The 15,882-nt window shown below is 39.4% G+C and overlaps 1 protein-coding gene across 1 annotated transcript; it reads right to left on the bottom strand.

The window, feature by feature from the left end:
* Positions 1–365: 365 nt before the first annotated feature.
* Positions 366–11,147, bottom strand: LOC121876042. Its single transcript, XM_042380915.1, has 3 exons — positions 8,744–11,147; positions 1,532–1,798; positions 366–437 (listed from the first exon to the last, which is right to left on the bottom strand). The coding sequence occupies exons 1-3, from the start codon at positions 10,208–10,210 to the stop codon at positions 366–368; spliced, it is 1,806 nt and encodes a 601-aa protein (XP_042236849.1). The 5' UTR covers positions 10,211–11,147.
* Positions 11,148–15,882: the final 4,735 nt, after the last annotated feature.

The following is a 15,882-nucleotide window of genomic DNA, read 5'->3' on the forward strand; positions in this document are numbered from 1 at the left end:
TACAGTACTACTACTACTACTACTACTACTACTACTACTACTACTACTACTACTAATAATAATAATAATAATAATAATAATAATAATAACCCCAAAATACGGTAAAAAAAAATAAATAAAATTAAAAACAAACACAAGCGCCAAATATAAATAACGTCAACCTTCACCCAGTTTGCTTACTTAAGAACGATGACTTAACGATTTGAAGACGATGATTATAGTCAACGATAACTTAACACCTTTAGGACGATAGTTTAGGTAATTAAGGTAAGATGGTTATGATACTTGGAGGATGATATTGTAAACTAACGTTGGTCTTTCGTTAATTAGTGTGTCAATGACCTCTCACTCCCCAAGTGCCATTCCTAAGACCAGGTACCGGAGCCAGACACAAGATTCCTACTAAGGCGGGTATGGGAATGCTGGAACGCCGCCGTCTGGAATGCCGACAAGGAATGTAACAATGGAAAGATTACTAATGGGGATGACTGTGTGTGTGTGTGTGTGTGTGTGTGTGTGTGTGTGTGTGTGTGTGTGTGTGTGTGTGTGTGTGTGTGTGTGTGTGTGTGTGTGTGCGCCAAAAAATACACCAAAGATATAATAAAGCTTCATTTTCCAGGAAGATTTGCAAAAGATAATCTTTATTAAGCTTCTGTGTCCATTACTCTATCATCCAGAAGAGTTATAAACAAATAGACTTATTCCTGGAGCCTTATTTAATCAGCCTCAGACACACCTTCAGCCTCTATCCTCACATCAATATTAAACTCTACTAAAAGATGAAGTATATTAATTTTCTAAAATAATCGACTCAGTTTACTTATAATTACAATTGTACTTTTCGCAAATTATGTCGAAAGTGAAGCACAAAGGAGGTGATTTATGTAAGTATCGATTCAGTAATAAGCCAATTAGCAGAAACAATAAATGAGTTTTCCGTCAAACTTTCTGATTGCGACCAAAGTTTTGCATTTTTTTTTTTGGTAATCAGGAACAACAAAAAAATAATACAACACCCACGGACTTACTTCTCTCGGGTCTTAATTAATAGACAGTTTTTATGTGTTTCTCAAGTTTGAAAAAAAAAAAAACTTTGAATGTGTTGCAGTGAATCAAGAAACAAGCAACATTCACCACACATGTATTGTTGTATTTATTCATTGTTCTATTAGGTGTCGTAAAATATGAATATTTCCACCAAAATAATGAGACATTCTGCCAGAGGAGGACAATAGAATTAGTTATTTTACTTTTAATCAAATTCTATAACACCATAAGGAGAGTGATAAAAAAAAGGACAATTTTTTAGAGCATTGTGTGTGTGTGTGTGTGTGTGTGTGTGTGTGTGTGTGTGCGTGTGTGTGTGTGTTTCTAATTAATATTTATGCAACAAAATAATGGTATTACTTGTATGTAGAATCCCTAAAGAGTTATCTAAGCGAGACGACAAAAAAAAACCTAACCTAACACCATGAAGCGCTTAAAGAAACATTACGTGCAAGTATATTAAATGGTGGAGAATCTCTCTTACCTTTTCCTTGTTGGAGATGGATTTGTGTAGGAGGGAGAGCTGGTGGTTCTCCCTCACTTCGTCTCTCTTTACCTCCATCTTGACCACCTTCAGTTGTCTCTCGTGTTCCTGTTTGCATTTCCTCAGTTCTGCTGCCTTCTCTCTCTCTGCCGCAGCCTTTAACGTCAGTTCAGCTCGCAGGCGATCTTTCTCTTGGCGAAGGACAGTCAACTCCCGACGAAGGTGCGCCAGCTCGATGGAAGATACCAGCTCGACTCCTTGCTTGGTCTGACAGAGGAAACAAAAAAGGAATGGTTAAAATTATGGAAACTTGCAGTGGCGGTGGTGGTGATGGTGATGATGATAGTAGACACGGTGGTAAAGGTGATACAGCGATAATGGTGATGATACAAGTGGTGAGGAGAGAGAGAGAGAGAGAGAGAGAGAGAGAGACGGGTTTACAACTATTGACACTGCACAATAAACTGTTTACCACACACACAGTGACACACACAACCGTACACCATATAACACCATAACTCCAGAGATAAACAAAACAATTACCAGTCACCTCATTGTACATTCAGTTGACAAAGACTAACTAGTCAGGAAGATATCGAGTTTATGTAAAAAAAAAATATGCAGATTCGAAAAATACTGGATATAGATTGACGATTTTCTCTTCGTCAACAAATTTCCCAACCTTCTTCACCAGAATGTTAAGTTAGTTCTTTATAGGAATTCTAAACTTAGACAATAAAGATTCACCGATTTTCCTACAATCGGGAGTCAGACGGTCAGTGTCGTGTGTATCAATCTACCTAACTAACTAACGTCCGCATTATGTCTGTCCGCTTTACAACTCGGGTAAAGGAAGATCTACAATACTCTTGCTTGTGCGTATTATCTTCACCTTGACTACCAACGCACAGAGCTTTTATATTTCCTCAGGATCAGGAAGTTGAAGGTTACGGCCTCAGCTTTGTGAAGGTCGAGATATACTTCTACGGTCACGTTGTTACCTACAGTGTTTACAGACGGGGTTAAGAATTCACTTCCTCCCGACGTGAAGCAGCATCGACCCCAAGCGAGATAATACAACACACCCGCACCAGATGACAGTAAGTTCGGAGACTCATTCCTGTAATTCGGTTTCAGCAAGGAGAGTGAACTGCGTCCGTGGCTGTACCTTAACTGTAAAAACTATAAGAATTCCCGGATATAAATTACCTAATTCTACAAGAAAATAATATAACCAATTATAAATATGTGGCAAAGAAAGAAAAATAATTGTAATGAATCTTTATACACAAAGAACAATAGAGTCCGTAGAGTAGATTATATCAAGAATGAAAAAGTTATCAAAAGAATCAAGAAAACATATATTCTTTATAAACATTATGAAAATTTAGTAATGCGGAAAAGAAGTGTCACGCCAATAATATACAAGTTGTGATAGAAAGTATACGCCGCAGTATGTATATTTTTGTGGCTAAAACAGTTATTCTCACCGAGGAACCAACAAAAGGTACAAAAATTTATGGCTTTCCTGTGAGTGAATAACAACACAAGAACTTCACCAGGTTGACGCACGAGTGGAATCTTTTTAGGAAGACGAAATAATTTAAAACACGCTCTCCCTCCCTCCCTCCCTCGTCCCACGTGAGTCATTGTTTCATTATTCATCAAGTTATTACTATTAAATATAAAGTTATTAGTAGACGTGTTTGTGTTTGAACGGCTGCTTGTACGTATATACATCAGGGGTCGTGTATATGTTTGTATGAGTGTTTCTTGTCTATATATCAACTACATAAGTGTCAATAACCTAACCTAACCTAACTATTAAGGTCTCGTCACTCGCCACCAAAACATCTGGTGACTGAGGCAACTTCCGGTTCGTGTGTCGTTGTAAACCTTGTAGACGTCAGCACCAGCAAGAGCTTCCCGTCACCCTCACTCATGTCAAAGGCTCAGTCCACACTCCTTATTCATACTTAGACTCACTCTTATATCCCCAAGACCCAATACTTAACTTAGTTTTTTATCTAAGCCAACTTGAGTTAACTTACCATAACCAAACATAAGTTAACGTAACCTGAAATGATATTACCTAACCTAACCAACATTTAGTAAACGTATGGTAGGCTAACCAAAATCATCCCAACTTAACTAAATCAAACTTAACCAAACTTTCTGTAAACTAACTTAACCCGACTTCTAACAGTAACTTAACTCTACGATAATAAGTCCCGTCAAACTTAACTTAACCGAACCAAAACTATCTTACTCTTAACGAGACCAAACATAACGAGACCACATCCGCTATCTCAGTGTGAATATTTGGGTCCAGTTCTTAGTTCAGATCCGGAAAAACTAACTTGGTCCGCTACAAGTAACAGAACCCATCTAGCAGTTACGGTTTACATGGGCCCCAGTCCTCATAGGCTCTGAACCCAAACTAGTCAAGCGATTAGGATTAAAGCCCATTAAGACTTAAGTCCTCAACAGAGACTCTTAGATCTGGGGTCTTTCTGGACTGTGGCCCTTATAACCCGCCAAGGTATCTAGTTACGGTAAAGTCTGGGTGTAATTTCAACGGCGGTTTGGAAGTTGTCGCTGACCTGAGTGAACTAGTAAGGTGAGCTCGTATGTCTGCAGTTTGGGAGAAAATATAACGTGCGATATCACAAAAATCCGGCCCGAGGCAGTTGATCAGTTAGTCTATGTCATAATTTGAGAAGAAGTCTTAATTCACAAGTATAACCGATTGTCCCATGGTAGATACCCCTGTTGTTTATATTGATTTGGAATGCAAATATTAGAACCCAGTGACTGAATGAAGAATACAAATGTTTTTATAAGTGTTGATAAACTGTTCATTAGCTTAAAACAAAAACAAAAATAAAAAAATCAGTTGTAGTGCCTTCTCAGCTTTTTGTACTGTGGACTATTTTTTAACGAAACTGACGAGTTCTCAAGTAAGGAAACGCCGAAAACGCCCGATAGTTTATGAAAGAAAAGAACGTTTGAACTTTGTTGAGAACATAGAGCCCATTTAAGGTAAGAGATTACTTATGTGTAAGAAGACAAGACGCAATATTTTGAAGAGCAATTTTTCCTCCAGTTTTGATGAGTTTTCAAGGAGTCTATTTCGTTGTTTCTGTCGTCTCTATACGCCACCTGGCTAATTTCCTCTTTTTTCTTTTGTCAGATACCGACACAACTAAATGTTTTAGACTCCGTAAAGTCCAAGAGAAACATTTTCGCAGGAGGAACCGAACGACACTTGATTAGATCCACAGAGACCCAGCGTGAGGGAAGTGGAACGAAATGTATACAGTAGCGTCACTACACTTTAACGAACACTTGTACCTGACTGTCTCTTGACCTGGTCTTGGGCTCATACCTCTGATAAACACAATATTTAAGTTTGTGTTTATATGTCTGATGTTTCTATCACCTATACGTTAATTTCTGTACCTGTCCTTTATTCTTAAGTGGATTTATTAAGCTCAATGTATTTTATTATCACATCAAGGTGGACACAACACGTGGAAGATAAGTCGAAGAACTACAGAACAAAAAAAAAATTAACTACACCAGGATTTGTTTTCTATAGGCATGTGTAGTGACCATTGACTACGTGAGTATTACATAACAAACTATGATTAACTATACAATATAAATATACGCACTTAACTACACAACTAAGTATCAGGAGCAACTCCCGTGTAAGCATGATGGGATCCGAATCTACAATCACTCCTTCCACCAATACCGATCCTCCCCCCCCCCCATAAAAAAAGGTTTCGATTCACTTTCATTTGAGATCTGTTCGAAATCGATTCCCCATACACGTGCAGTGGGTGGCTGGGTGGATTGACAGACAGACAGACAGACAGACAGACAGACAGACAGATAGATAGATAGATAGATAGATAGATAGATAGATAGATAGATAGATAGATAGATAGATAGATTGATATTGATAGATAGATAGATAGACACAAATTGAGCCGGGTCTCCCCTAAAAAAAAAAGTAATAGTTCATCAGTCATCCGGAAATGAAAACACCCAATTAATGTTTGAATGAATTGAGAGCAGGTGGCCAAAACAGCTTCCTTCATCATGGCTTCTCTTCATTCATCTCCTTCTGTCACCCACTGTCATATTTCTCTCTGTCATTCTTTCTCTCGTCTTTCCTTCTTTCTATTTCTCTCTTAGTCTCTCTGTTATAGATAGATAGATAGATAGATAGATAGATAGATAGATAGATAGATAGATAGATAGATAGATAGATAGATAGATAGATAGAGAGAGAGAGAGAGAGAGTGTGTTTAACGACAGACTAAAGTGAGTATCAGTATTTAGAGAAAAACCCGACAAAGTTAAGACAAGGCATTTTAGAACCCCTTGAGAGAGAAAACCAAACGTTGTTTCTTAGTTGATTTCTTCATCTAGCACCATCGAGTTTTCCAATACTCCCGGTGGAAATATTTAGTTAAGTAAACAAATAGTGCAGTGACCGCCTCTCCCGACTAACATTCTGATAAGGTGTTTTTCTTGTGGAACGTTCCTCTGGGGGTTAGTTTGGTTTCAAAGTTTCTTCCTGGCAGTCTTTAGTCCTTAATGATTTCACTCCTTAAGAGGATGGCCGGCCCAAGAGCCACCTAGGCGTGAATTTGTTTAAGGTGTAGAAGCTGTCGCCAACACAACAACCACACTCTAAGTTGACGAGTTGTATGACCCAGTGTCAAGGAATAGTCCGAGAGACCGGACAACTCGCCAACTGCACTGGATAACCATTATCCTGGAATACGATCCACAAATCGATTAACATCCAGGTCCCTAATTACTGCTGGGTAGACAGAGGCAAATGGCATAAAGAAAACTTGCCCATAGGTTCACTCTGCTCGGAGATTGAACCCGGAACTAATTGCATGCTCGCCTCCCATGCTGATCATTACACCATACGTCCCCGTTTCTCCTTCCACACACACACACACACACTACCTCTACGTAACTACTAATTAGCTTTAGTTACCGGTGCATTTACCTATATATTCCCCGAAGTGTTGTATGTAACAGCACGAACCCGATACATTTCTTGATTAATAACTTTCATATCGACAAGAGAAAGTAAATATTACTACCAGGAAGCTTTGATTACTTCTTTAGCTTTGTCATATAAAAAAAATGGTTTTATAGTTGTAAGAGCGGTTGGGCTTTCACGTTTTCTTGAGCGAAGTATTTAACAACATTAACCTCGTCCAGTTCTTGTCTAATAGCGTCTGGTGAGAGTGGCCGTGACTCCTGTTAAGTACCCAGAATATAAGAGAGAGAGAGAGAGAGAGAGAGAGAGTAAAATAATGAATAGATTGGCAGTGAAAATAAACAGCTTTAGTTGTCGTTTCACACACGCCTTAATGCCGCCTCCTCCTCCACCTCAAGACACATGGACGCCTTTTAGACGGTCAGTATAGAGGAAATAATATTATCTATACCACCACCCTATATAGATCCTATGCCAGACGCTAATAACATATATGCCTAAATTATAAAGAAAGATACAATCATTTTCTTTAAATTTAATTAGAGAATATCGCATAGTGTGTGTATGTGGTAAACTGACTACCGTATCACCCGAGTGTTCGTCAAGAGCCAGACATGAGGAGGGAAGATTAAACCAAGAAATAAGTCTTTAATTGCTTATCTGTTTTATAATTTCATTACCTAATTGTTTTCGATAACAGTAACAAAATTTTCATAAAATAGAGTCAATTATTCAAATATTGATAAAACTTAATAATGAACTAATTAGTATTTCATAAAATGCTAGTTTGCGCAATTGGCCGTCTGGCAACACTACAAGCGTATGGTATATATATCAGTTGAGCAAGGGCAGTGGAGGGTTAGTAATTATTCATCTATCAAAGGGTCCGTGTAGAGTAGTTTTAGGTTATTAAATTTATTATCGAAAACAATGAACTCTTAAACCCGCCATTCGCTAATAGGTGTCATCAATCGTGAGTTAGCTAATGTGATTCACAAGGTCATGTAAAATTGATGCTGAATCATGAAAAAGTTTATTATACAATCTCCCAACAGAAGATAAACTTCACTCGAGACTCGGCTGGCGCTTCTGGGCAACGAACAGATAGTAATTTTAAGCAAGAACAAAGTACAAAATTACATGGCAACAAAACCTGGGAGATACATAAGTTGATATGTACTGTATATGTAGGTGGAAAGATGAATTGATAGGCATACAAGGTGTCTCAAAAACCATATACTACCTTACAGTTTCTTGGTAATCGCGTCTATTACAACAGCAAGAGTGTCCTCACCCACTTGAGGAAAATGTTGCTGTTGTAATACTTTCACGCGATCGACACAAAATATATATTGGCCTAGTGACAATTATCAAGGTTGGACAGGTGACAACAAATGACAGTCGGGTCATTAACCTGGCCTGGAGCGACAGATGCACTCGCCACCTGATGTTCCTCCTTCCTCCACGTAACTGGACTCTCCCACCCCCCACCCTCTCTATTAGTACCTACCCTATCTTTCTCTACCTGTCAATCTTTCTCTTTTAACATCTGCCCATTCTCTTTCTGAACTCTTACCCATTCTCTGTTTCTCTCTATACTTGCCCACTGCTTGTCTCAGCAACTATCCTATCCTTCTCTCAACACCTGCCCAGTCTCTCTCGATATCTGTTGTCTCTAAACATCAAACATTCCCTCCAGCTCTCTCTCTCAACATCTCCCCATTCCCCTCCCCTCTCTCTCAACACACGTTATCTTTCGCCTCCATCTTTATCTGGTTTTCCCTTCATATTCTTCTTGTCTCTTCCTACATGTTTCTCCCTTCTTTAATTCCTTTGCTTGCTATCCGCTTTATAAGTTCTAAGAATGTTGTCCTTCTTCTCTATTTCCCTCTCTTTTCCATATTTCCCGTCATCTTTCTCCCTAGACTATTCACGTGCTCTTTCACATTTCCTGTTTCGTATTTTCTCCTCCACAATCTCTTCCCTCTTCCATCTCATTCATTTCTTCCTGCAATCCCTTATAACTGTTCGTTCATCTCCTTACGTACCCTTCGTTCCCATCTTCCATTCTCTCCGATTCTACATTAATCCCCACCCCATTTCACTTATATGGCTTTGACGTGTACCGTTCTACTTCTATCAACCTACCCCTTCCTCCTCCTCCCGTCTCCACTCACCTGTTTCTCCCTCTGCAGCATCAGCTCACGGGTCCTGGAATTGGTCTTCTCAACTTTCATGCGGGCCTTCAGCTCTCGTATTTCCTCGTTTTTGTCGTGGATGATCTTTCTCAGGTTGGTCAGCCTAGACCGCATCACTGACATTTCCCGCATTGCCGACGTCAAATCCCGCTCGGGAAAAGTCACTTCCCGAGCGTGGGACGTCGATTTATCTGTCAAGGACTTCGCGTCGAGCTCCGAAGCTGTCGATTCCTGCAAGGACGGCGTTTTCGGAAGTCTCCTTAAAGGGGCTGTCACTTCCTTTTCTCCGGAGTTGGATCGCGACCACAAACGACGTCCGGATTTCTGGCTCTTCTCTCCACGATCTGGGGATTCCAGTTCTAGTTCGGCGGTGGATTGCTGCCACCTGGGTCGGGGCTGCTGTTTACTGGGCCTCTCCAGCTCCAGCTCCCCGTGGAAAGACTTGTTTAAATTGCCTTGACGATCCTGCTTGACTTGGGGCTTTTCTTCAACTACCTCCTCATCTTTGGAAGGCTCCGTGCTGGTTGTGACAGAAATGCTGTCAGTTTCTGTTCTCTCTGACTCCGTTTCATTAGTTTCCGTATCTCCTGCATCACTTCCATCAAAGTCTGTTTCACCAATATCCGTCTCATTAAAATCTTTTTCACCGTTATCCGTCTCATAAAAGTCTGTCTCGCCATTGTCTGTTGCACTTTCATTCACTGTCGAATTTTCATTAACTTTCCTCACGTCAGTACTCGTCCATCGAGTCTCACTGTGTGTAGACGCATCCAGATCTTCTTTCTTTTCCCTGATAAAGAGTTCGACTCCCCTCCACCCTGACTGGTCGTAGTCTATGGTGTATCTCTCCTTATAATAATTCCCACTTAGACTAAGCTTCGATTCCACTTTGATGCCGTCTATCTCTCTGATATCTGCACAGTGTCCTCTGACTCCCTCCTCCATATCGGTCGCACTACTCGCTCTCAAAGTCGACTCGGTCTCCCCGCTGGTGTTATCTGACTCGCTGACGCTGTCGTTATCATATGCGCCGTCGTCGCGCTCGTATTCACTTCCCTCAGGATCTGCATCTTCCTCGTCGTTGTCAAATGTCTCTTCGAAGTCCTCGAGGGAGGTGTCTAAACTAGAGTAGTGCTTGGCTTTGTGAACTTCCCATCGTACCTCCGTCGTGTAGCTCTGGTTGAACGCGTTGGAGAGGCCCTGAGTCGTTGTGCTCTTGAGGACGGATGTTGAGGACGGTGCCGTATCCTTAGAGGAAGTGGAAGCTGCTGTCACGCTACTGGAGGTGATGGTAGAGACTTCTAAGGAAGAAGAAGAGGACGAAAAGGATACGGGGACATCTTTCCTTTCACCATTGGGATTGGTGGTGAAGTTGTTGTTGCTGTTAGTTCCAATTGATGCCGTTGATGTGTAAACCATACCGAAAGTTTTCAGCTGATCCTCCATGGTTGAAGGAACAGATTCATGCACATATCATGGACACAAGCAGCCAGTAGCGCCTTATAAACATCAAGAAGAGATATGACAACTATGGCGCTCGAAGATATGTTGCAATACTTTGGAAATGTCAGGAACAACAACAATTTCAACACCTAGGAAGGACATCTCGAAGTTTGTTTAAAAATTTTATTAATTCTGTTTATCAACATAAAGTTACAAGCTCTCTAGCACCACCGAGACGTTAGGTGGATGTATGCAACATAGTGGATGGTGTTTTACTGTTTTACGTATTGTTGTAAACATACGTACATGTAGTCAACCACCTGTATGCATCAAGTAGACGGCCGTATGCACAAAAACTTTCCCTGTATCACCATTGAGCGTCACTTTGTAAACACGAGGTAGCCCTTCAGAACAACACACCGTCACTTAATCACACGTAATTTAACTCAATAAATATTTAAAACTACCGGTTTTGGTTTTCATAATACGGTTTCATTGACATAGTTTGTTATTTTCTTAGTAAACGACATTATCACTGCCGAATTTATGTGACGCAAATGGAACACTTTGCCTGTTAGTGTGAGACATTATACCAGACGAGTTGTATAATTCTTAAGATGTACAACACGTTCATTTTCATTATTCACTTTTGATGACAGTGTAATTAGTGCATTTATATTTCTTACGTAAGCATCAATATTATGTTTCCACCAATAACGCATCAGACTTTGTAATCATTCGTCGATGAGTAATTGTGAGGTTTAAACAATTTTATTATTTTCTGCAATTATCGTGAATTTTCATGTTGGTTTATAGTTTCCCATCGATAGTACATAATATGGCACCACTATCACAGATTTTCACTTCCCATACAACTATTATATACACGTGTTCCATCACCACATAGTTATATGACGGAGCGATGAGAGTATCACCCCACCTGTATCACTGCAAGTCCCATACTAACTCGTTGAAGAGGTGGCGAGGCCTTACCTTGTCGGATGCCCGACTGAGTGTCCAACGACGATTTTCGCTTTAACATTAATTAACAAGGTCATCATTAAGGTAAGTTTATTTTTATATTTGTATATATGAATATAGAAATAGTCAGGCCTTAAAGGAGATATTACTGAATACAAAATTTAAAAGAGGTAACGTAGATGAAAGGCACTAATCAGTAACTGGCAATTGTCGGCCACCTGCCCGCCCGGCCATCCCTCGAGTATGCTCTTTTCGGCATTTCCTCAAAACCACAGTTATCCTGGGCGTGACATACAGGGACAAACACACGCTAACAATCTCTGATAATTCCCCCATGTAGTCTATAAAGCGAGAAATAATAACGCTGGGAAAACATGGCAACAAGCACAGCGAAGGTGAGAGTGTTATCACGCACACACAACCCACAACCCCTCCCTCAACGACCACCACCACCCCCACCTCCTCCTCCAAACCCCGACATAGTGCACCTCACCTGCCAAAGCTCTCCCTACCCCCTCCCCTAGGCAACAGGTATCCTCTAGTCACCCCAGATAACACCAAGCAATACGTCTCCTGCCTCACCACTTCACTCTTCACTCCCAAAAGAACATCACTAATCCGGGGTGGTCCTGTGGTCTCCCTCACATAATACTGTACCTGAACTAATTAACCTGTCATTGGGTTTACCACGGCAGGTAGAAGGTGACCGATGGTTCGTGTGGCGGAGAATCATAAAGCTTATTATTGCCGGGTCAGGGGATAACGCCAACATAACCTAATCTAATCGCCCTAGGTAGTGTTAGGTTGTTTTAATCATCAGAAAAAAAAAGGTTTCCTCTTTCATTTATCACAATAATATCCCATTTCTTCTGGTGTGTGATTCATCTCTCCTTTAATTCTCAAGACACTGCTAAGAACTCATTTTTGTTCATGTTTTTATATTACTAAGAATCATGGCTGAGTTGCTTTGATGATTCTTCTTCATTGATTCTCAAGTGATTTTAAATCCATATTAAGAATTTTTTTGTTTTTTTATTATTATTCATATTTTCATTTTCCATACGTTTTAATTTTTTATTTTTTCCTAAATATGTAACTTATTTTTTTCTATTAGCTATTTCATTATACTTGTATTTTATTTTTCATTAGTTGGCTGACCATTATGTTTTTCATTACGATCATAATATAGTGCTATTCATTGTTGATGGAACCTTCAAATTTAAATGGACCTGTCAGGTGAAATGGAGCTTTCAGGTGTATTGGAAAGTTTTCGATGCATTGGAATTTTTAGGTGAATGTAAACTTTGTTGGTGTAGTGGAGCATTCAGGAGCATTGGAGATGTTAGGTTTCCTCTGTCTCTTCTGTACTAACACTGGGCAATGAAGGTCAAGCGAAGTAACAAAGAACAGACCGACTGCCCAAACAGCTAGTAAGGTTATAAGAGATGAAATGACAAATATAAACACGAGATCCATTCTTTAGTTATAATGATCATTACTGAGGTTAAGAAAATATAAACATTATGGTAATAAATCACAATTCCTCATTATTCCTTTATTAAACTAAATTAGTAACAGATCCCTCTGGCAACCCTCCACCTTGGGCAGTGGTTGGGCTGCGAAATTGTTTTTAAGTCATCACAATTCCAAGTAAACTATTAACCACAAACTCCAAGAGACTGGTTATAAAAACACATGTGAGAATATTTTGGTGGTAATTTTATTGACTGTAAATGTCCAATACAAGGCTCAAGCTTCCAGTGTCGGTCTGGCGAAGTATCCCTCACCAGGACCCGTAGAATAGATAGAAAATGGGAATATCACTCGTTGCGTGATGAGACTCAGAATTGCTCAGAGCACCACGACTGCAAATTACAGCACTGTACTCTCAGTAACAAGGTGACTACAAGGTTATCTTTTGTACATGTAAGAGAAGAAATATCCCATGAACAGAAAAAAACACCAAACATCAAAAACCGTTTCGGTAAGTTGTCGGACTAAGCCGTTTTCTGTAGAGTGACTTTGACCAATAGGGTCTGTAGGATGGGTAAGCAGTGAGGGCGTTTATATCATGTTATAACTGAAGGTCTAATCATATAGTTAGTTCACGTTTCTGATACACAAGCATGACCTCCTCTACTGTACATGACCTTAAAAGAGAAGTCGTTGTATATAGTTTTGCATTAATTAATCTGTTACAACATTTCCATACAAGTGTGGGAGCCAGCACCTTCCATTTTGATCTGTCTCAACCTGACCTTTACCATGACCTTCACTGACCTCGAAGTATGCAGACGCAACCTCTTCCCCCGGTAGCGTTTGCGCCTTCGACAAGAATGAACTTGTTCCATCAACCAAGGAAAGAACCTCGCCAGTGCCGTCGAAGCCACCACGACTGCAGAGTGGAGGCGACTTGGGCATTACAACAAGCCCAGAAGACTTTGGCTAGGTACTGCATGGTTGAGTCTTACACTAATATGCAGCCATGCCTATACAAACACCATCTGGCTCCCACAGCAAAAAATAATATCATTAAAATAAAGTTCTTAAGGGAATTTTGATTTTGATTTTGGTACATAAAAGACAAAAACACTATGATGATACTGGAAACAAAAGACAAATAATACAGAGTATACATACAGTTTGAAAGTTAGTAAACAATAATATGCAGAGGCCTACAAATTAATTAAATATTCTCCTATATCGCATTCATATAACTTCCCCGGTTCTATGAATGTCGATGAGGGCCAAACACCCAGCGGAGACCCCAATTATAGTTTACCAGATTCTATAATACAATGACAATAAAACTCATTAACAGTAAACTATACACAAATAAAACGACAGGATACTGAAACACTTTCGAAGTACTTCATAATCTTTTCGATTCACTTGATTCGATCGTATCCAAGTCGTTGTACCTAGATTGATCCAGTCCTGCTTTTTTCTTTACTTTTTGTGTCACATTTTCATACACTCTACATGAACGGGCATAGTCCAGCACTTGCCTGAGAGGGAATGACAATATTTTTCATCACTATTATCCTCCAAAAAAGGTTGAAAGTTTTCACCATAACATTCAACAGAGGAGTCAAAATAACATTAGCCTACTATATATATATTTTCCTTCAGTTACCCGTCCCAACGCTGCCACCTCTGTACGTGTTCTTTGACAAATGGCTCAGCTGGAGGGGTGGCTCGCGTGGAACTGTCGGCACTATAGTGTTTGTATGGCTAATAATAATAAAAAAACCATACATGACACACGAGAGCAAGGTACACTGTTGCATGTTTTACTTTATTCCGAGATAAAACCACATAACTTTATTCTAGTCAAATATGATTGAAAGTGAATGGTAATCTAAACCATAATTCTAATTTTGAGGAGCACACGAAGCATTATATATAATATATATATTTATATATATTTATATGTATATTTTATTGAATCCATATAGGGAATGTCAAAATTGTTTAACAAAGACTGAGTATTTCTAAGATCTTCTAAGACTATCAGCTGTGCAACTTATATCCTAAGGTTTAATGTGTATTTGGAATGGAATCTTCACAGGGAGAAAGTGCGGGGTGAAACACTATACTAGATTTTTTTTTCTATTTTAAATAAAAACTGTCCACTACATGTTTTGTTATTTTGAGCTACGCACCACCAAACTCTCCACACTATAGAACGCTTTTTTTTTCTTTTGGGACTACAGGTTAACACGAGAACGAGAACCACTAATGTGTGTAAGAAGGCAGTTAACAAGAGCTACACGTCTGAACTGATAACATAATAGTTGTACCCTTGTAGTGGAAATATGTGATAAAGGTATCGTATCAAGGCATTCTGTAGCTGGTACACCCATAAGGGCATAGCGGGAGGATAAAAAACAAACAAACATACAGTCATCCACAACATCGCTGCTCAGGCTCAAACAAAACAAAAATCACAGGTTTATATCGGCTCTTGTAAAGGCCATGATCATACTTTTCAAGATATTGTTTTTATGAGTCCCAGGCTCTAATGTGTTTCATACAGAGGAAAGTTAACGAGAAGGTTAAAAAAGTTTTATGCTCAGTGAAAGACCATCATAAGAATGCTTAGCTGTTGTTTACACTTGCAGAGGAAACAAGACGAATCTTGAAATTAAATCAAGTGGGATTATTCAAGATTGTTTTTGCCTCGTAAGAAAAAGGAACAATTGACGGCGCTATTCAACAGTGGTGCTTTTAATATTTTGAAATTGCAGTAGCTGTTGCACCTTGAGATGATCATCATGGTGCTGAGATGAAAAGCTCTTTTATTTCGATATTCTCTTTGGCCCACACAGGTGAGCTCATGCCGGGAAGGTCTCCAGGTGGTGGAGGACCCGACGACAGTAGTCTACAGTGTAATGTAACTTCAGCACTTATCGTTAAGATTCATTTCCAAAGTTATCATGATACTAGAGAGGAAAATATAAATAAAAACTTGTTAATACTACGAAATAAATCATCTGGCCAAAAACTGGGCTACTTTTGTAGTGTTGATTGTGGCACTCTCCTTCACGAGAAGTCTACACTCTAAAACTCCTTCTATTGTATATCTGGTAAATACACTACTGATTTATATGTATATATATATTCATATGTATAAGGTAGAAATTTCCAATATTCATACCAAACTAAACAACTATGAGTTATACATTCTAGGA

The sequence above is a fragment of the Homarus americanus genome, unplaced genomic scaffold, assembly GCF_018991925.1.
Source record: "Homarus americanus isolate GMGI-L3 unplaced genomic scaffold, GMGI_Hamer_2.0 scaffold34915, whole genome shotgun sequence".
Taxonomy (NCBI): domain Eukaryota; kingdom Metazoa; phylum Arthropoda; class Malacostraca; order Decapoda; family Nephropidae; genus Homarus; species Homarus americanus.